This window comes from Panthera pardus, unplaced genomic scaffold (genome assembly GCF_024362965.1).
Source record: "Panthera pardus isolate Hobbes unplaced genomic scaffold, ASM2436296v1 HiC_scaffold_4, whole genome shotgun sequence".
NCBI classification, from domain to species: domain Eukaryota; kingdom Metazoa; phylum Chordata; class Mammalia; order Carnivora; family Felidae; genus Panthera; species Panthera pardus.
In genome coordinates this window covers 17674497-17694404 of record NW_026526969.1, presented here as the reverse complement: position 1 = coordinate 17694404, position 19908 = coordinate 17674497, and the positions used below count along the sequence as shown (strand labels likewise).

At 60.7% G+C, this 19908-nt stretch overlaps 2 protein-coding genes and 1 long non-coding RNA gene across 3 annotated transcripts; 2 read left to right on the top strand and 1 right to left on the bottom strand.

The window, feature by feature from the left end:
• The first annotated feature begins 4155 nt into the window (after positions 1-4155).
• On the top strand, positions 4156-6666 carry LOC109278092 (putative serine protease 29). Its single transcript, XM_019468098.2, has 6 exons — positions 4156-4169; positions 4267-4327; positions 4486-4666; positions 4796-5061; positions 6037-6200; positions 6289-6666. Exons 2-6 carry the CDS (start codon positions 4267-4269, stop codon positions 6451-6453), a joined length of 837 nt encoding a protein of 278 aa, XP_019323643.2. The 5' UTR covers positions 4156-4169; the 3' UTR covers positions 6454-6666.
• A 3150-nt stretch (positions 6667-9816) lies between these two features.
• Positions 9817-11778, top strand: LOC109261577 (serine protease 29-like). The gene is made up of 5 exons (XM_053893893.1): positions 9817-9877; positions 10060-10240; positions 10364-10629; positions 11120-11286; positions 11363-11778. The coding sequence occupies exons 1-5, from the start codon at positions 9817-9819 to the stop codon at positions 11525-11527; spliced, it is 840 nt and encodes a 279-aa protein (XP_053749868.1). The 3' UTR covers positions 11528-11778.
• A 2158-nt stretch (positions 11779-13936) lies between these two features.
• On the bottom strand, positions 13937-18869 carry LOC128774710 (uncharacterized). Its single transcript, XR_008419117.1, has 2 exons — positions 18306-18869; positions 13937-14891 (listed from the first exon to the last, which is right to left on the bottom strand). It is a non-coding gene; the product is annotated as an uncharacterized LOC128774710 (long non-coding RNA).
• Positions 18870-19908: the final 1039 nt, after the last annotated feature.

Sequence of the window (19908 nt, the reverse complement as noted above, 5' to 3'; positions counted from 1 at the left end):
TCCCTGCCCCAGGGGCCTCCCAGGACCGCCCTCCGCACGTGCGTGTCCCTGGGGTGCCAGGCCGGGGAGGGCCCCAGGCCTCCGTCAGCGCCCTCGGGAAACGCCGAGCTTGGGTTCTGCTCTCTGAGCTCATTTCCCTCGCCTTATGTTAGAAAACAGGAACGGACCGGGTTGTCATCTTAGACGCGTTTGTCCTTATATCAAGGGACAGACACAATTGGAAATTTAAAAATACACTTCCAAAGAGCTCTCGGGTCAAAGAAATGTCCGAACGGAGAGTACAAGCTGTTCAGGACCAACAAGAGGAAAATGCCGCCTGCCGATGTCGCGGGGATAGACGCGGAGCGTGTCCGCGGGACAAGAGCGGGCCAGCCCCGAGTTTGGGGAAAACGGGACAATCCAGAATGCCACGTTCACGTGAGGAAGTAAAACAACAGCTGACGTAGCCCAAAGAAAACATAAATGATACAATAAAGGACAATGTAACTAAAAGAAGTGATTCAGAATAAGTAAAAGAGGGGCTTCGGGGGGGGGGGGGGGCTCAGTCCGTTAAGCGTCTGACTTCAGCTCCGCTCGTGATCTCACTGTTCGTGGGTTCGAGCCCTGCATCAGGCTCTGTGCCAACAGCTCAGAACCTGGAGCCTGCTTTGAATTCTGTGTCTCCCTCTCTCTCTGTTCCTCCCCTGCTCTTTCTCTCTCGTAAAAATAAATAAAAACTAAAAAAAAAAAAAAAAGAGCAAGAGAGAGAGAGAGAGCCTGAACAGAACTGTAATCGTTGAAGCATTTCACGTGGGCAGTTGAAAATCGACCCAGACACAAAGTACAAATTAAAACACCAGCCTTGCATGGTTTCTCGAGAGAATTACACTAAATCTTGTAGGACCAGATGGTCCCCACTGAACACACCCTTCCAGGGAACAGAAGAAGGAGGAAAGAACAGAGCTGGGTACATAGAATAAAGGAGATTTCCGGGCCAAGTTCAATTATGAACGTCGATTCAAAATCCAAAATAGAACATCATCATCTGATGCCAACGGTGTATTTTAAAAACTGCAATAACACCGATGAGCATCTGAACCCGGATGGTTTAACACCTGAAAAATCTACCGGCGCAATTTTACCACATTAACCGAGTAGAGATAGATGAACGGCCTTGTCAACGCTACAGATAAGGAAAACGCGTATGATTCTCTTGGTTGAGAAATTCAACCACCCTTCATGATAAAACTCTTACCAAACTTGGGCCAAGGGGGACTCTGTCCATCCGATAAGGGGGAATCTCGCCAGCGGTAATAACCATCGCTGCGGGTGCGTGGGCTCCTTGGGAGCATCCGGGGGTCACCTGCAACTGGGCCCCACGTGCAGAGGGCAGGGAGAGACTGAAGGAGGAGGCAGGCCACTCCAGCTGGGCGGGTGGCGGGGTCAACAAGCAAACGGGCCTTACCTACAAGACGTGTCCTGGGCTGCGGCACCCGCCCGCCAGAGCTTAAAGGCTGATGTCGGGCTCAGCCGTGTACCCTGTGCAGGTGTTTAAAGTATCACATCACTACCTCGGAGCAGCCCCTGGGAGTGACGAGGCAAGTGGAACCCACATTCCGAGGACAGGGGAGGGGGCGAGGAGCCTCCCGCCGCCCAGATCCAGCCGTGTCCCTGGCTTCCATGGTTCCGAGGGGCTCGCTGGGGGAACACGCCGCCCGCCGCCCGCCTCGCCGTCTCTGCCCCTCTGTGCCCTGGCGATGGGTCCGGGAGGATGAGGGAGACAGGCGGTGGCCACCCTTTCACGGGCACCAGCAGGACGCACGCCCACAACCGTCGACCGTTAACTCGAGGTCCCTCCCGGCAGGAGACGTGTGGGCGCCTCACCTCGCCCGCAGCCCCCTGCCCCCCGCCCAGTTCCAGGGTCCCTTCCGGCTGGAAATTCATTTTCGGTGGGGAGCGCACCTGCTGGCCGCACACACTTAATGTGAACAAACAGGAAGCGTTGCTGGCGTTGGCCTCAGAGCCTGTGCCGCTTTCCCGGGGCCGCAGCTCAGAGCACGCTCACGTGGCAGGTGACCCTCTGGAGGTCTGGGGCCAGAAGTGGAACTGCCCCGAGCGTGGCAGGAAGGCTCCCTCCTGGGCATCTGGGGCTCGTGGCCGCCACCCTCCAGCCCTGTCTCCACTGTCGCCGGACGCCTCCTCTCCCGCGCCCTTTCCCAAACCTCCCCCCTCCCTTGTCCTTTCCGGCCGCCGGTCACAGGATGTAGGGTCCACCCTGAATCCAAGATGATCTCACCTCAAGATCCTCAGTTCAGTTACGTCTGCAAAGACTCAGCTTCCAGTGAGGTCACGTTCACAGGTACCCAGGGTTAGGATGTGAACACTATTCAACCCACCATCCTGCCACGTGGCCCCAGGTTTATTTCTCTTTCTCCTCCAGTCGTACGTCCTGTGGGAGCCCTTCCGGCCAGGACGCTGAGCTGGCCAACTTCCCCAGCCCGGTCTGGGTGAAAATGCCCAATTTCCTCAGACCTCGCCCCGACTCCAGGTAGGCACAGAGCAAAGACAAAAGACGGATCTAGGCTTCTCCCATCCCGTGAGGACCAATATCACAGCCTCTGCACAGGACCAGCTCAGGCCACCCCTTCCCGGAACTCACCTGCACCCGGGGCTCCTCCTGCCGTCCCAGGCGTCCAGGCGTCCAGGTGCCCAGGCGTCCAGGCTTCCGGGCTTCCAGGTGCCCAGGTGTCCGGGAGTCCCAGGCATCCAGGAGGCCACAGGCCCCGTGTCTGGTGACCATAGCCCATGGCCGCTCCCGGTGGACCGTGTTCCCGCATCTTGCTCTCTGTATACGCGTGGCCTTTATCCTGATTGGCTGCTGCCGCGCCTTCCCGGAGGGCAGCAGGTCTGGTCCGGAGTCTCAGGGCACGTTCTGCGCCCCAGCCCGATACACTGCATGCTCCGCACCGCCTCCTCCTGTGGCCACGGCCCCAGGGGTCTGTGAGAACCAAGCCTCCAGGCCTGTTTTCCCCGTGTGCCCCCCTGAGGTTTCTCTCGTCGGGGCACAGGGGCTCCTGTAGCCGCGGGTCCAGCCTCCCTGCCTGCCTCCTCCCCCACGGGACCCTGTGCCCGCGGGAGGATCTGCGGGGAGCGCCGCCGGGGCTTCCCAGGGAGACCCGCTCCTCAGGGAGAGGCTCACACACACGCATGTTAGCACACGCTCCTGCACGCATGCGCGCACACAAACACACGCACGCTCGCGCACGCAGGCACGCTCACACGCGCGCGCGCGCACGTCCGTGCGAGCGCGCATACACGCTCGCGCACGCAGGCACGCGCGCACGCGCTCACATGCACGCACGCTCACACATGCGCGCACGCGTGCTCACACACGTTAACACACACACATGCTCACACACATACAGGCCCCCCCCCCCCCCCCCCCCCCACACACACACACACACTACAATCCCCATGGAAAGTAAGACTCCTGTTCCAGAGAGATGTCCTAGCCTCCCTCCCTGCGGCGACCTGAACCCCAGGTGTGGCTGGGCAGTAAGGAGGACACGGGCGGTGGGGTCTGTCTTCGGGAGATGCAGTCCCCAGCTGTCTGCGATCCCACCGCCATTCCCACTCTCCCTGCCTGAAGCCGCAGTTTGGTGGACAGCGAGAAGGGGTTCCTGGCCCCGGGGTAGGACTGTTTTCCGGTGGGTGACCCGGCTGGGCCCTGAGCTGCTGTGATGGCCGCTGGGCCGCCGCTTCTGCGCCCGCCGAGGACACCTGAGTGCCAGGCCTCCGGGACTGGCCACCAGCATGGCCGAGCCTGGGCCACGGCCACATCCACCTGGACACGGGGCACGAGGGCTGATGGCCCTGCGCCTCGGGGGGCGTTGTGGGGTCTGGGCCTCCGCGCCGGAAAAGCCCCGTAGTCTGACACCTAAAAATGTCACCAGACTCGTGCAACGGCCCGGTTGAGACGTGCAGGCATGGCAGTCGCCCAGTTGGTCTCTCCCAGGAGCTGCGCAGGCCCAGCGGGGGGGATGCAGGGGGCGAGAGGTGGGGATGGGGCCCCACCTACCACCTGAGGTGGTGGGGTGTGTCTGACCAGATCCCACCCACTTCCTTCCAAAGGAAGATAAAGGGACTCCCAGGGAGGGCTGGGGAGGAGGGCTTTGCGACCATCCATCCAGGTGAGGAGGCTGAGGTCGGACACTCCGGGCTGGCTTTCCAGACCCTGGGGGCTGGCCCTGGTCATCTCACGCGGGCCCTCCCCTCCTTCCCCTGCAGATGCTCTGGCTGCTGTTCCTGTCCCTCCCCTGCCTGGGGGCCTCTGTGCCCGAAATCCCAGGTGAGTCCTAACCCGGCACAGTGCCCTCCCCGCCCCGGCCCCCAGCCCTGCGCCCCAGCCCGCCAACCCTCTGACCTATGTGAAGACGGCCCAGAAGTCACCTGGGGTCTGTGGGACCGCGCAGCCGCATCCCCGACCCCTGCCCATTGTTCCCCCAGCGCCTGCCCCCGAGAGGGAGTTGGTGGGCATCGTGGGGGGTCACAGTGCCCCCCAGGGGAAGTGGCCGTGGCAGGTCAGCCTGAGAGTCTACCTTTACCGCTGGGCCTCCTGGGTGCACATCTGCGGGGGCTCCCTCGTCCATCCCCAGTGGGTGCTGACCGCGGCCCACTGCATCGACCGGTGAGTCCCGCTGCGGGCCCAACCCCCCCACACTGGATGGGGGGCGGGGGAAGGGGGCCGACGCAGAGACTGGGGCTCCCTCGGGGTCGTGCCCCTGACCAAGCGGGGCCTGGGGTCCGCCTCCCCCAGGAAAGACGCCGACCCGTCAGCCTACCGGATCCACGCCGGCAACGTGTATCTGTACGGGGGCAGGACGCTGTTGAACGTGAGCCGCGTCATCGTCCACCCCGACTACATCACCGCCTTTCTGGGGTTTGACCTGGCCCTGCTGAAGCTGGCCACCCCCGTGAGAATGTCCAGCAGGACTCGGCCGGTCACCCTGCCCCTGCAGAGCCTGGATTTCAGCCCAGAGGACGAGTGTTGGCTGACAGGCTGGGGCAGGGGCTTCTACTTCGGTGAGAATGCCTGGGGGGAGGGGAGCCGGCAAGTTCCAGATCTTTCCTGCCGTCTGGGTCTGGGTTGGGCTGCGGGTGGGGGGGAAGGTTCAGGAGTCAGGAATACACGGGGAAGAAGGAAACTCCCTTTCCAGCCACCTGTCTCCCAGGTGCGGGTGGGCATGTGGCCACGTGGGCCCTGTGACTTTGGTTTTGTGTGAAGGAACCGGGCCTGACGGGTCAAAGAATCTGCCGGATGCAACAGTGAGCCCAGGGCGCCCGGACCCAAACCTGCTCCTCTCAGACTCCTGTGGTTTTCAGACAGCGGAATGACGTTGGAGGTGTGGGTCCGCGATAACGAAGGACCCGGGTGCCTGGCGTATTGGTGTCCCGGGGCCACTGTATAAAGGACCGCACACAGGGGGACTTCAAATGACAGAAATTTATTCTCTCACAGTCTGGGGGCCAGAGTCCAAAATGGAACTGTTGGCAGGGATGGTTCCTTCCAGAAGCCTTAGCAGGGGAGCCCTCCTTGCCTCCCCCTGCTTCCGGCTCATCCTCAGCTGTGCCCACCCCCCTCTGGTCTCTTCACCCGCCTTCTCTGAGGCTCAAATCCCCCTGCCTGTCCTTGCGTGGGGACGCCAGCCACTGGACTTAGGGCCCACCCTGCATCCAGTGCGACCTCATTTCCGCTTGATTACGTCCGCAAAGACTATTCCCAGTAAGGTCAAATTCTGAAGGTCGGGGTGAGCGTGAGTTTTTGGGGGACACTCTTCAACCTACTGTGTGTTTATGGAATCTGAGCCCATTCGTGACAGCGGGAGGAGTCGGCAGAAGTGGCCCGGGCCCACAGTCTGGGGCTCCTCTCTGCGTCCAGCCCTGGCGGTGTGGGCAGCGCCGACTGGCCTGTGGCAATGACGGGGAGGGTGGGGGGTGGGGGAAGAGGGGACAGCCGCCTCCGCGCCTCCATTTCCCGACTCCTCCTTTCCACCCCAGAGCCGCTGAGCCCCCCCTACCGCCTGCAGCAGGTGCAAATCCCACTGGAAGAGGAGGGGGCCTGTGAGCAAGGTTACCGGAGGTTCCTGCACACCAGAGCCAATGGCAAGGTCATCCCGGAGGACATGCTGTGTGCCGGCACTCAGGGCCGCGGTCCCTGCATGGTGAGGCGCTCGGGCCGCGGGTCTCCTCCCGGCCTCACCTCCCCCCCGCCCCCACGACGTGCCGCGTGACCGCCCCCTCTCCTCGCAGGGGGACTCCGGGGGCCCCCTGGTCTGCAAGAAGAAAGGCACGTGGGTCCAGGTGGGCGTGGTCAGCTGGGGCATCGGCTGCTCCATGTACGAGCTGCCCGCCGTCTTCACAAACGTCCAGAGCCACGTGGACTGGATCCGACAGCAGCTGCGGAGGCGCCGGTGAGCCCAGGGTGCAGGTCGACGCAGGACGGCGCTTCTTCCGCCGCGTCACCTCCCCAGAGCGAGCCTTCCGCGCCACTCCCCTCCCCTCCCTGCGGCTTCAGCCCTCCCCTCTCCTGCCCCTCCCTCGGCCCCATCCTTCCCCACCAGTGGGGACGGGCAGGGTGGAGGCCCCGACGGGGCTGGTGTGCTTGTCTCATTAAACCGTCTTGGTAAACAGGCTGGTGGTCGAGTGGTCTTTGAGGTGGGTGTGGCTGCAGAGCTGGGGGGCCCGGCCGTCCTGTCTGGGATCCCAGAGTGCTGGCGGGGGCTCGGGCAGGCGGAGGATGGGGGTCCGAGACTCTCCCCCAACCCCGGGCGGCCATCCCCTGTGCCATCCTGTCCGCAGCGCACTCCGTCCTAAAGGAGGGTGTTTGCGAGTCTGCAGAGGGCGGAATCATCCTTGGGATCTCATTCATTCATCCCAGCAATGTCGGGGGGGGGGGGGGGCACCGCCCGGGGTTACAGGGGAACCGACCTTGCCTTCCTCCACCTTGGGGTCCGGAGGGGGGTAGATGTGCAGCAAGGACTTGAAATGCAGCAAGGAGGGCCACATGGCCACATAAAGATGCCCGGCGGTGACAGACTTGGGGACACGACAGCGCACGCGCGGGGGGAGGGTTGGGGCCGCAGTCACTGGAGACTCCGGACAAGAGCTGGCACTCGCCAACTCGTCATTGTTGTCACAGCAAACGATTGGAAGCCACCTAAATGTCTGTCCACGGAGAATTGTTTCCGTAAGTTACCCTAGACCCACACAGCCAAGGGTGGCGGATCATGAAAAATGATGTCTTTGTCTCCAGATGGGCGGGGCTGAAGGGGACGCCTGCCCAACGGGATCCTGGTGGCCCCTCTGGCCGACACGCGCCCGTGTGTGGGAGTGACCGTGGGCGCGTGGGCGGCCACAGTGGCCACTGTGAGCAGGAGGTCAGCCAGGCTGTCTACTTTCCGATGATTTTTTGTAGCCTGCGTCTTTTACATTATTTTCGTAATTAAAAACAAAGGTACTCTCACGTTGGAGGAAAATGAAGCTTCCTTGTTTTTAGAAGCCACGTCAAAGTGGGTTTTAGGCTCCTATAGCTGGTGGCATGTCGAGGGGTCCATCAAAATGGCCCTGGGCAACCGTCTTCCCATCCTGGAAGGGCAGGGTCCTCCTCACGAGGGACGCCGGGCTTCGCTGCGTGAGGCCGGATTTGATCCCCCGAAGCGACACTCTCAGTGAGGGCTCCCGGAACAGGTGCGAGGGCCTCCAGGTCTCACCAAAGCCGGGTCACTCGTGTTCGTTGCTACTCTCCACCAGTTTGTGCCCAAGCACCGGCCCGCCAGCAGGGCCGCGGAAGAAACGTGGCGCTGAAGGGCCTTCCCCCTCCAGGTTCTCTCTGAGACGCCGGTGCCCATGCCAGGACCCTCTGCCCGGTCTTTTGCCCGAGGGGCTTTTGCAATCAGTCTGGGCAGCCACATCCTTTACCCCACGATATCCCTGAACCAGGCGTCTTGTCCACGGTCCTGGACTCGACCTTGTGGCCTCGGTGTTGACGGTTACGCGGCCCCTGGCCGCGCAGCCCCCCATCCTTCCTCTGCTTCCATCACTGAGCCTTCTCTTGGTGGTCTGGTCCCGACCGTATCAAAGCGACCAGGTGTCCCACCCCCACGGCCTGGTCGCTTAGCTGCCGGAGCCAGGATGGCCAAGGGACAGTGGGCTGAGGCCCGTCTCCTGGAGATGAGGGGCCCGGTCCTCACGACTGGCGCAGAAAGCCACACAGTTGGCATTCGTTCGCGGCCCGGGGGTCACCCCTCATGCTGTGGTGGGTGTCCCCGGGGTGGGCACTGGGCCAGAGGCAGGAGGGTGTGAGGAGGGGCAGTCCTGTCCCCTCGAGAGCACCCTCCTTCCAGGCCTCCCTTGCCGGCCGATTTCCCTCTGGGACCCATGTTCTCCCTCTCCTCTGCCCAGACGCTGGAGGCCACGCTTTCTCCGACGGGCTCTGGGTGGCCGGCCTCGGGGGCTGGGCTGCTCGGACTCCTGTTCGCTCACATCCAGCCGTGCTTAGTGTGGGGCTGTCCAGGATGGCGGACCCAGACTTCCCCACCCCAGCATGCCTCCTGGGGTCCCCTGGGCTCACTGTGTGCACTCCGTTGCCCTGTGCCCACGTGCCCTGGACAAGCAGGTCTGGGCTGGGCCCCCCGGCTCAGGGCTGCTATCGTGGACCTCTTACCTTCTGTCCCCACTTGGAGGTGGCTCCAGGTCAAGGTGTGCCACCTTCCTGGTCACCACCCCAAGGTTCCTGGGGCACGAATCACCGTCACCACTGACCATAGAGGCTCTTCTGAGCTTGGAGCTCAGGGTCCAGGAGCTCTGACAAGGGCTGAGGAAGGAGAGACACGGCTTACTCCCGATGAGGAAGGGGGGCCGAGGGGCAGGGGCTGTGAAGCCGGGTTTGTCCACTCAGGATGGGGTGGAAGCCAGGGGACAGGGGCACTGCGCCACGTGCGGGGGTCCCTCAGTGGCCCTGATGGCCGGGCCAACGTGGGGGAAGAGATGTGACTGCACTGGCCGGAAGCGGGGCAGGGTGGGTGGACAGCGCCCCGGGCCAGGCCTGCCACGGGCTCTGAGGCCTCTGGTGCTCAGACGTGTCGTGAGAAGCACAGTCAGCTGGGTGTGGGCGGCCAGGGTGGGAGTCTGGCCTCCCGGGTGTGTGATGGGGAACCAGCTCCCCACCCCCATGAACACACTCTGCTGATGCTTGGCGGCCTTCTCAGAGGAGCAAAGGCCTCCCTCCTTCTGGAAGCGCCCAAAGTAGGAACGGTGGCCAGGGCGGGACGTCCTGGGCCCTGGGAGTCCGCCCGCCCTGGGGGAGAAGGTCTGCCCGCTGCGTCACCACATGCCTGAGGCCTGGGGACCCGTGCTCCGAGCTGGGTGTGATGAGGGGTGCCTCCCCGGCCTCCGGGGAGGCAGGAGCCTGCCTTGGGGCGTGCGGGGATCTTCCTCTTTTGGAGACACTGGTGGGGGCCAGTCCGCGTGGCTGAGGGCGGCCGAGTCTCAGGTGGGGCGTGGGCCGGGGACGGCGTATCCAGGTGGCAGCCGCCCCCAGCCTCAGCCTGACACCCGGCTGCCTTTCTTCCCCAACCTCCACCCCCCCCCTCAAATGGAGCACTGCCCAAGTCACCCGCCCACTTCCTGTGGCCAAAAGATAAAGGACCTTGGGGGCCCCCCAGAGCAGAGATCCGTGGAGCCTGGCAAGGTAGGGGCGCTGTCCCCACTCACACAGCTGCAGAGGCCCCTGGCCCCCTCCGGCTCTGAGCTGTCCCTCCATGCCCTCTCTCTTCGCAGATGCTGTGGCTGTTGCTTCTGACCCCCTTCTTCTCGGGGACCTGCGTCGTGGGGAGCCCAGGTGAGTCCTGACCCCACGGGGGTCCTCCCTTCCCAGAGGCTCCTGTAACCTTGTCTCCAGTTCCAGTCGCTGGGGGGTCTTGGGGCTGCCTGTCCGTGCCCTCGGGGGAGGCCTAGGTAGGGACGGGGCTCGGCCCCGGGCCCCGAGGCCTGGCCTCCCTCCCCCCTCATGTTGCTTCCCAGCCTCCTTCCCTGGAAACGAGCTGGTGGGAATCGTCGGGGGCCACAATGCCCCCCAGGGGAAGTGGCCGTGGCAGGTCAGCCTGAAAATCTACGATTATGACTGGGCCTCCTGGGTGCACATCTGCGGGGGCTCCCTCATCCACCCCCAGTGGGTGCTGACCGCTGCCCACTGCATCGACCGGTGAGTTCCGCTCGCTGCCATCCACCTCTGGGTGAATCAGGAGGTGTGGGAATCCGGGCTCCAGGCGGGGCAGAGGGGGCCGCCCTGGAAGGACCCGCCTCCGTGGCTTCTTTGCAACCCCAGGAAGGACGCTGACCCGGCAGCCTACCGCATCCATGCCGGGGACGTGTACCTCTATGGGGGGAGGACGCTGCTGAATGTGACCCGCGTCATCGTCCACCCCGACTACATCAACGCCCAACTGGGTGCAGACGTGGCCCTGCTCCAGCTGTCACACTCTATGAGATGCACGGCTAACGTCAGGCCTGTCAAGCTCCCGTCGGCCCTGCTTGAAGTCACCCCAGAGGACGAGTGCTGGGTGACCGGCTGGGGCACCGTCATGGTGCACCGTGTGTATGGGGTGGGGGTTGGGAGGGGTTCGGGGCCGCGCGAGGCATTTCCCGACCTTGCCACACGGAGAAGTCCTGGCAGGTGGGCGGCTGCAGGTTCTGGAAAGGAATCGCCTTCCGACACCCTCCCCCACCCACCCCGTGTGCGCCCCAATCGGGAGATCCGACCCCAGAGGCTGGAGGGTCCCTGAAGCACAACTGAGCTCGGGACCCAACACTGTGACGAGGAAATTCATATTCTTAGTTTTTTTTCCAACTTATAGGAAGATATTGGGGGGGCGGGCAGAAACCCTCACCCCCCCCCCCCCCCCCCATTTTCTTTCCGGTCCTTCCAACTGAAGTCAGAATCCACCTTCCGGGTCTTAGGAATTTAGAGGGAGATGGGAACCCTGCACCCTGGGGTCCCCACGGTAGCGATCCGGGCGGGAACGCAGGCTCGCGGCCGACAGCGGGGGCCACGCTCCAGCCTCCGGTCACGTCTCTCCCCCAGAGGTGCTGCCTCCGCCCTACCGTCTGCAGCAGGTGGCGGTGAGCGTGGTGGAGAACGCCGTCTGTGACCAGCAGTACCACGACGCCACCAGGTACCGCTTGGCGGGCAGGAAGATCATCCAGGACGACATGCTGTGTGCGGGGACCGAGGGCCGGGACTCCTGCCAGGTGAGTCCCAGCCCATCCCGGCCCCCACCCCGCGCTGGAGGCCAGCCGGGGCTCAGTGCTCTCTCTCCTTCCTCAGGGCGATTCCGGAGGCCCTCTGGTGTGCAAGATGACGGGTGCTTGGCACTTGGTGGGAGTGGTCAGCTGGGGCGAAAGCTGTGCCCTGAGAAACCGTCCCGGGGTCTACGCTCGCGTCCAGACGTACGTGCCCTGGATCACGCGGCAAATCGGGAGGGGCCTCTGACCAGGGCCTGCTGGCCGTCCGCCCGGCTGGGCCCGGAGGAGCGACGCCTTCCTCCCCCCAGAGCCTGCTGCTTTAGCCTCTGCGACCCCGTCCCTGGCCTGGGCTCCGCCTTCGCTTCTGCCTCCTCAGTGTCCAGGACTTCCCTGACTGCTGGGGGAAGGAGCAAGAAGATGCCAGGGGTGGTCGGGAAGTCCCTGGGGCCCAGGGTGCCTCGCTGTGCTGTCTGTCAAATTAAAGAGCTTGAGGAATGACCAGAGTGCGGTCAGTCTCTGTGGAGTGGGCTCTCCGTGGGAGCGTGTCGGCCAGCCCCGAGGTACAGGGGGCCGCGCTGGGGCTGGTGTCCTACCAGGCTTGGCAAGGGAGAGTGAGGTTCTCAGGGTTGGCTCCACTCTGCGGCCACAGCCCCCAGCTCTGTCCTGCACCAGAGGCCACCACGTGGTTCCAACCTTGCATCCATTCCTCGTTCCATGCCCCATCTTTCCAATCATCCATCTGTCCATCCCACTTCTCTCGTAAGGCAAGGTCTCTTCTGGGAATTAACCAGTTGCCACACAAAAGTGACCTGGATATGATGCCAATTTGTCCTCCCCTTTAGGGACGTGCTTGCCCATCTGGGTACCTTCAGATGAGGGTCTTCGCTGGCTCCCCAGGGGGAGTTGGGTATGAGCTCCAGGTTGGGAGTCCCTGGTTGGGTATGAGCTCCAGGTGCTTGGCAGCACCCAGAGAGAAATGCCCCGTAGGCAGTCAGGTGAGGGGCTGGAGGCCACGGTGCCCCAGGGCCATGATGTGTGTGTGCTGCAGGGTTAGGGGTGCCCTGAGCCCATGTGCCTGGCCAGGGTGGGGCAGGGAGGGCCCATTCACCTGCTGTGCAGGCGGGAAGAGGGAGGTGGGAGGAGGGAGGAGCTGAGGGGCAGGCTCCGTGGCAGGCCCCACCTGCTCCTTCTGGGTACCTGCAGCTATGGCTGTCCCCACCATTTGTGCCCCGTGAATCCTGCCCCATGGACTAAGTGGCCGGCTCTGGGCCGCACAGGCCACAGCAGGACCAGGGCGGCCCCAGGTGGCCTGTCTGTAAACCCACGTTTGTTTTTCCTCGTCACCCGGACAGGGGTGGGGATGGGTGTCCCCCACCTCCAGGAAGCCCTCCCCGGTTCCCGGGGGGCACACTGGCTCGTCTCCTCTGTCCTCCAGGAGTCGGGTCGTCGGGGCCACCCCGGAGGGTCCCAGCTCGAGGCCCAGAGTGAGCCAGGAGACAGTCAGGCCCTCGTGACAGACGTCTGTGCCAGCCCACGCCGCCCACGTCCCTGCCCCCGTGCCCGCTCGGGGTCCCGTGGTCTTCACCGCAGATCAGATGGGCACAGCCCCCAGCTGCCCAGCTCAGAGCAGGCGCTTCCTAACTGCCGTGTGGCCAGGGCCTGATGACAGAGCTGATTAGGGGCCCTGGAAGGGGGCTGGACTTGTCTGCACCCGGCCCCGGCTTGAGACAGAAACTCTGAGGGCCATCTGTGCCCCCCCACCAATGTCTCTGGACACGGTGCCATTTCTGCCCCCTATTTGACAGGAGAGCAAACTGAGGCACAGGGAGGGGGGTCCTGTCCCTAGGTGCCTTCCTTCTCTGGCCCCGGGGATGCCTTCCCAGCCTGCTGGGGCCTCTGGTTGCCCAGGGGACATGGGTCACGTGGGCCCACGTGGTGGCCTCCGCAGGGGGAACCCTCCTCCTTGCCCCCACACCCACACTACCACTGACTCGTCTCTGGCTGCCCTCGGCCCTGACCTTTCCTGGTCTCGGCTGTGTGGGTTTGGTTTCCAGGCACACGGGAACCCCCCACCCCTGCCCCGCCCGAGGTGCGATTCATCTCTGATTTGCAGCTCTGGGCATGAAGGAGCCTAGTCCCATCTTTCCACCCTCACCCTGACCCCCCGGAGCCTTTCCTTGCCTTTCCTTGCAAGACGCACCTCCCTCCACACCTCATCCGGCTCGAGGCCTACTCAGGCCTCAGAAAGTTCTAGAATTCATCACCCCAACAACGGACAGTGAGAACTCCTGGGTGGGATGAGGGAAGGTGGAGGGAGGACGGATTTCTTGGTTGTTTCTTTTTTTTATCTTAACACGTCCATATCCGCCAAGAGTTTCCAGGGGGCACGTACTAAACTTGTCATAAAAATAACTTCCGGGTTAAGAAGAAGGTGCGGCCTCCCTGCCCCCCTGTGGCGAGGTCTCATGTCACATGGCGGCCGAGGGGGTCTGATGGGCAGAACCGGGGCCCGGTCTCCCGAAGCCCCTCTGGCCCTCGCCCTCGCTGGGCCCCTTCCCTGAGGGCTCGACACGCACCAGGGGAAGGTCCTGCCTCGGTTCTTCCACAGCCCCCTTCGATGTGAGGTCAGTTCTAGAAGGAGTAGAGTGCACGTGTGTGAACAACCGAGAAATCTTCAGTCTACACGCACAAACACCTCCGACTGCGAAAATGTTACGCCCAGAATTCGTGATCACCAAAGACCACCAGGGAGCCGAGTCCGATGCAAAAGCAAAGAGCCTTTATTCGAGCTAGCTCGAGCTCAATCCCCTACCTGCACGGACGCAGCAGTGAGATACCGGGGAGAGAGAGCGAGTTTCAAAAGGACAAAGGTTTTACTGGGGCCTAGGGGCAGTTGGTGAGGTAATGGCTGTGGCCTCAGCCGATTGGCTGGGAAAGGGTCCGGGTCCTGTGAGGCAGGTGAGCTGGAGGTTACTCAAGGGGAGGAGGCATGGTCAAGGTGAAGGACACAGAACAAGATGGAGTTGGTCGGCGTAGGCCCTTTCATTCCTCCCTTGTCATGTAGCTTACGGACCCAATCATGGGACCGGCTGCATTTATGGTGACAAGGGCAACAGAGTTTGGAGGTTTATGCAAAGTTCTGGGAACCAAGTGTCCCTGGGGTGGCTCTGGGAGGTCTGATTAAGTATTGTCCCCGAGCCGGTGTCTATGATCTGCCAGGTGATGTTTTGGGGGCGTGGGGACTCCCAGCAGCATGAGCAATGACATGCAGAGTTAATAGAGTTACGAATATTTGGTGGGTGAGCTTGAGCGGGTCGTGTTGGTCCCGATTGACGGCTCATCGCGTGACAAAGTCCTTCCGGATCGAGGAGGGGTCCACTGGCCAAACGTGGGTGTGATGGACCCAGGTCGCGATGCCGTCTACTTTGAGAGCGGTGGGGATTGTCAGCACCACGATGTAGGGTCCTTTCCAGAGCGGCTCGAGGTCTCTCGGTGGTGCCTCTTAATGTAGACCCAGTCTCCTGGCCTGTACTGATGAGGTGTCGGGGTCGGGCCAGCCTCGTAGATGGCACGGAGGCGCGGCCAAATGTCCTCGTGCGCCCTTTGGAGCCCTCTCAAGGAAAGAAAAAGTTCTTGATCTTTAAACTAAAGGTTGGGAATAATAGGGGGTGGCCTGCTAAATATGATCTCGTAGGGAGTAAAACCCAGTGTAAGGAGTGTTCCTAACCCGGTAAAGGGCGTACGGTAGGAGAGTCACCCAGTCCCCGCCAGTCTCCATGGTTAATTTGGTAAGGGTCTCTTTTAGGGTTCCATTCATTCTTTCTACCTGTCCCGAGCTCTGGGGCCTATAAGCACAATGTAGTTTCCAGTTTGTCCCCACCGCCTTGGCTACTGCCTGTGTTACCTGCGAGATAAAAGCTGGTCCATTGTCTGATCCTACCATGGCAGGAAAACCAGACCCGGGTAAGATGTCTTCTAGTCGCTTCTTAGCCACCGTCTGAGCCGTTTCATGCTTGGTTGGGTATGCCTCCACCCAGCCAGAGAAGGTGTCCGTAAATACGAAAAGATATTTATAAACGTACTTTCCTGGTTTGACTTCAGTGAAGTCGACCTCCCATTGGACTCCTGGTCTGGTGCCTCTGAGCCTGGTTCCTTTTTTATTTGATGTGGCTCTCGCATTGGTGAGTTGGCAGGTCTTGTAGGCAGATACAACTTGCTCTATTCTGGTGTCCTGTTGGTGAATCTTGATTCCGGCATGTCAGATTAAGTCTTTTAATTTTGGGGTCCCCATGTGAGTAGACCGATGCATGTGCTCTAATATTGAGACTCTGAACTGGTCTGGCAGCACGAGCTCCTTGTTAGGTGTATACCACCGTCCCTTTATCTCCTGGGCCATGGGGGGTTTCTTGATCCGCTGTAACTCCTCCTGGGAGTATTTGGGCTGGTCTGGTAAAACTGGGTCTCCCCAGTCCGGTAGTTGTTGAGCTGTTGTCCAGCTCCCGTTAGCACCTTGGTGAGGGCGAGGAGCTCTGCTCGCTGGGCTGACGTTCTGGAGGGTAGAGCCTCTGCCCATACGGTGTCCGTTTCGGTGACCTCCGCTGCACCCGCATACCTGTGTCCGTCTTGCACAAAGCTGCTGCCATCAGTGAACCAAGTAGCCTCGGCATCGGGGAGGGGCCGGTCGGTCAGGTCCGTCTGGAAACCATGTACTCGTTCCAGGATTCCCGCACAGTCATGTAGTGGAGCACCTAGGTCAGGGTCGGGCAGCAGGGCTGCAGGATTGAGGGCTGCACTGGGGTGGAACCGCACACGTGGAGGGTTGAGTAGGAGGCTCTGGTAATGAGTCATACGTGTGTTGTTCATCCATCTATCAGGAGGCTGTTTCAGGACCCCTTCAATGGCGTGTGGGGTCGTGATCCAGATCTCGTGTCCTAGGGTCAGTTTGCGTCCTTGACTAGGAGTGCTGTCGCCGCAATAATTTTTAGGCATGGCGGCCAGCCGGCAGCCACTGGGTCGAGTTTCTTGGACAGGTAAGCCACCGGGCGATTCCAAGGCCTAAGCCTTGAGTTAGAACCCCTTTTGCTATTCTCTGATGTTCGTCTACAAAGAGGTGGAAGGGCTTCGTAATGTCTGGTAGGCCCAGGGCTGGGGCACTTAGGAGGGCCTTTTTTAACTGATTAAAGGCAGTTTCTTGTTTTTCAGCCCATTTAAATGTTTTCCCCTCTTTGGTAGCTTCATATAGGGGCCTGGCGATCTCAGCAAAACCCTCTCGCTGCATATGTGAGCCTTCTTCGCGGATGCCCGGTACCCTAAGGCCCCCAGGGTAGCCAGCAGGTCCTGGGTCCCTCGCTGTATTCACCCAGGTCCTCGTGTAGCACCAGGGTGCTCCCTTCTGTACTCACCCAGGTCCTCGGGTAGTGCCTCGTCGAAGACGGTGGGCGAATTTTTGAATCCCTGAGGTAGCCGTGTCCAGGTGAGTCGCCCACTGTGGCCCTCCTCCGGATCATGCCACTCGAAGGCCAACAAGGGTTGGCTCTGGGGTGCCAGAGGCAGACTGAAGAAGGCGTCCTTTAAATCTAGTACCGTATACCAGACCCTGGAGGGCGCCAAGGAGCTCAAGAGAGTATATGGGTTGGGAACAGTTGGGTGTATGTCTGCGACCCTCTTATTTACTTCCCGGAGGTCTTGTACCAGTCAGTAGTCATTTGTGTGAGGCTTTTTGACCGGCAGTAGGGGGGTGTTCCAGGCAGACTGGCAAGGAACTAGTACCCCTAGGCTTCGTAGTCTCCGGATGTGTGGCTGGAGCCCCTCTGGGCCTCCTGAGACATGGGGTATTGTTTGATCCTTACCGGACTCTCTCCTGGCTTGAGCTCTACCAGGACCGGGGTCCTGGGAGCGGATAGTCCTATCCCCGCCCCCCCCATCTCTGCCCAAACCGAGGGGAATTCTTGAAGCCATCTGTCTATATTATCCTCTCTCGGGAGCGCCTCCTGGTGGAGGCGGTATTCATCCTCCAGTTTCATGGTCAGGACGTGGATGGGGTGGCCCTTGCCATCGGTGACCTGAGGCCCCCCTTGTCTGAAAGTTATCTGAGTTCCAATCTTGGTCAGTAGTCCCATCCTAACAGTGGGTAGGGGCATTCTGGTATTACCATAAAGGAGTGGGATACCCGGCTCGGCCCCAAATCTACCGTTCTTCGTGTAGTCCATGAATACTGGCTCATACCAGTTGCCCCTTGGACCCAGGACTTCTTGCTGGCTCGTTTTCCTTGTGGGGTGCAGAGGACCGAATGTTGTGCTCCGGTGTCGATAAGGAAGTCAACAGGGGTCCCCTTCACTTTAAGAGTTACCCTGGGTTTGGGGAGAGGGTCTGAACCCCGACTCCCCTAATCACTCAGTTCATCTAGCTCTAGGACATTTACTCGAGCAGTCTTGCCTCCCTTCCCGCCGGCTCTTTTTGGACAATCTCGGGCCCAATGTCCTATCTCCTTGCAGTATGCGCACTGATCCTTCTGCAGCCTCTGCTTACCCCCCTTGGAGGTTCCTTTACCTTTTCTTGCGTCGTCTGCCAGCTGCCGGAGATGGCAGTCTCGTTCCTTGGGGGAGTCAGCAGTGGTAGCTAGTAGTATTCTGGCCAGGTCTTGACTCTGCTTACTGCTGGCAGCCGCCATGGCGCAAGACTGCTTGTCCTCAGGAGGCTCCCAGTTGTTATATACCTTTTCGGCTACCACCAGTAAGTCCTGCGGACTTTTTCTCCTAGTCTATCTATTTTCTGTAATTTTCTCCTAATGTCTATGGTCGATTGGTTTACAAAGGCCATGATAACAGCTGTCTTGCTTTCCGGAGCCTCTGGATCCATGGGGGTATAGGTACGGAATGCCTCCATGATCCGTTCTAAAACGGCAGCCGGAGATTCATCTTTTCCCTGTTGCACATTTCCTAATTTGGCCAAATTGGTTGGCTTTCTAGCAGCCATTCGGAGACCCCCCATTAGAGTCTGGCGGTAGACCCGGAGTCTCTCCTTACCTTCTGCCGTGTTGAAATCCCACTGGGGCCGAGTTAAGGGGGGGAAGGAGGCATCTATCTGAGCCTGGTTGGTGGTGGGATTCCCGTCTGTGTCCGGAACTAGTTTTCGGGCCTCATTGAGGATTCTTTCTCTTTCTTCAGTCGTGAACAGGACCTGCAAAAGCTGCTGGCAATCGTCCCATGTGGGGCTAGGAAGGGCTTAAGCCAAGAGGGTGGGTAGAGGGGTGGTCTGAGTCTGTCCCATAAGGTCCGTCCAGTATGTCCACAGAACAAAACAGAGAAACACAGAAGCAGACAAACAGAGGGCCCTTAGAAAGTCTTCCAACCCCATGGAAGCAAAACTGAAAGCTAGCTTAGACCTTTGAGGGGACTCCACGTCCCTCCAAAACCGAGAGCTAGACAACGGCCTCACGCCGATCAGCGGGAGAGACCCGCCTCATCTCAGACCTTTGAGGGGATTGCACATCCCCCCAAAACAGATGAGGGGATTCCACGTCCCTCCAGAAGGGAGAATCAGAACGTCTTCTGAAACTCCTGGCCCATGGTCCTCCAGTGCATCCACTTAGACCGTGACGGGCACTACCAGAATTCCAGAAATGAGCTCACACAGAAAAGACGGAACAAACAGACACTAACCATGGCCAGTCAGGCTCTCTGGGTCAGGGGTCCCTCAGGGGTCTTGGGGATCCCGGACGAGCCCCCAAATGTTATGCCCAGAATTCATGATCCCCAAAGACCACCAGGGAGCTGAGTCCGATGTAAAAGCAAAAGAGCCTTTATTCGAGCTAGCTCGAGGTCAATTCCCTACCTGCCGCGACACAGCGGTGAGATACCTGGGAGAGAGAGCGAGTTTCAAAAGGACAAAGGTTTTACTGAGGCCTAGGGGCAGTTGGTGAGGTAATGGCTGTGGCCTCAGCCGATTGGCTGGGGAAGGGTCCAAGTCCTGTTAGGCAGGGGAGGGGGGGTGGTGGTTACTCAAGGGGAGGAGGCGTGGTCAAGGACACAGAACAAGATGGAGTCGGCCGGCGTAAGCCTGTCCTTTCAAAAAGCACACAAAACGGCTTGCGGCAACTGTGAACAACAAAGTGTTGATGCATCTGGCGGAAAATCTCCCAATGAGGAGAAGAAGGCCAGAACTCTGACGAAGTGGCACCGGGCCGCCAGAGGAGACAGCCCCCGGGTGGCCCAGGGGGTTCCAAGCTCAGCCAGAAAGGAGACTGGTGCGGGTCTCGAGGCGACATGGCAGAAGGACGCTGTTTGCTAGAAGACCTTCAAAAATTAAGGATCTCGGGGCCCCCGGCTGGCTCAATCGGTGGGGGGTGCAACTCTTAACCTCAGGGGCCTGAGTTGGAGCCCCACGTTGGGCGTGGAGCCTACTTAAAGATTAAAAAAAAATGAAAAGGACGTTAAAACTTGAGGGTCTGTTGGGTCTTTTCCCCATAACGTGGTTGTATTACGTCTTCTTTAAAAACTTTTACTGCTTATGTACTCATTTTGAGGGAGACAAAGAGACAGCATGAAGGGTGGGGGGGGGGCAGAGAGACAGAAAGAGAGAGAGAATCCCAAGCAGGCTCCGCAGGGGCCGACGCGCAGAGGACGACGC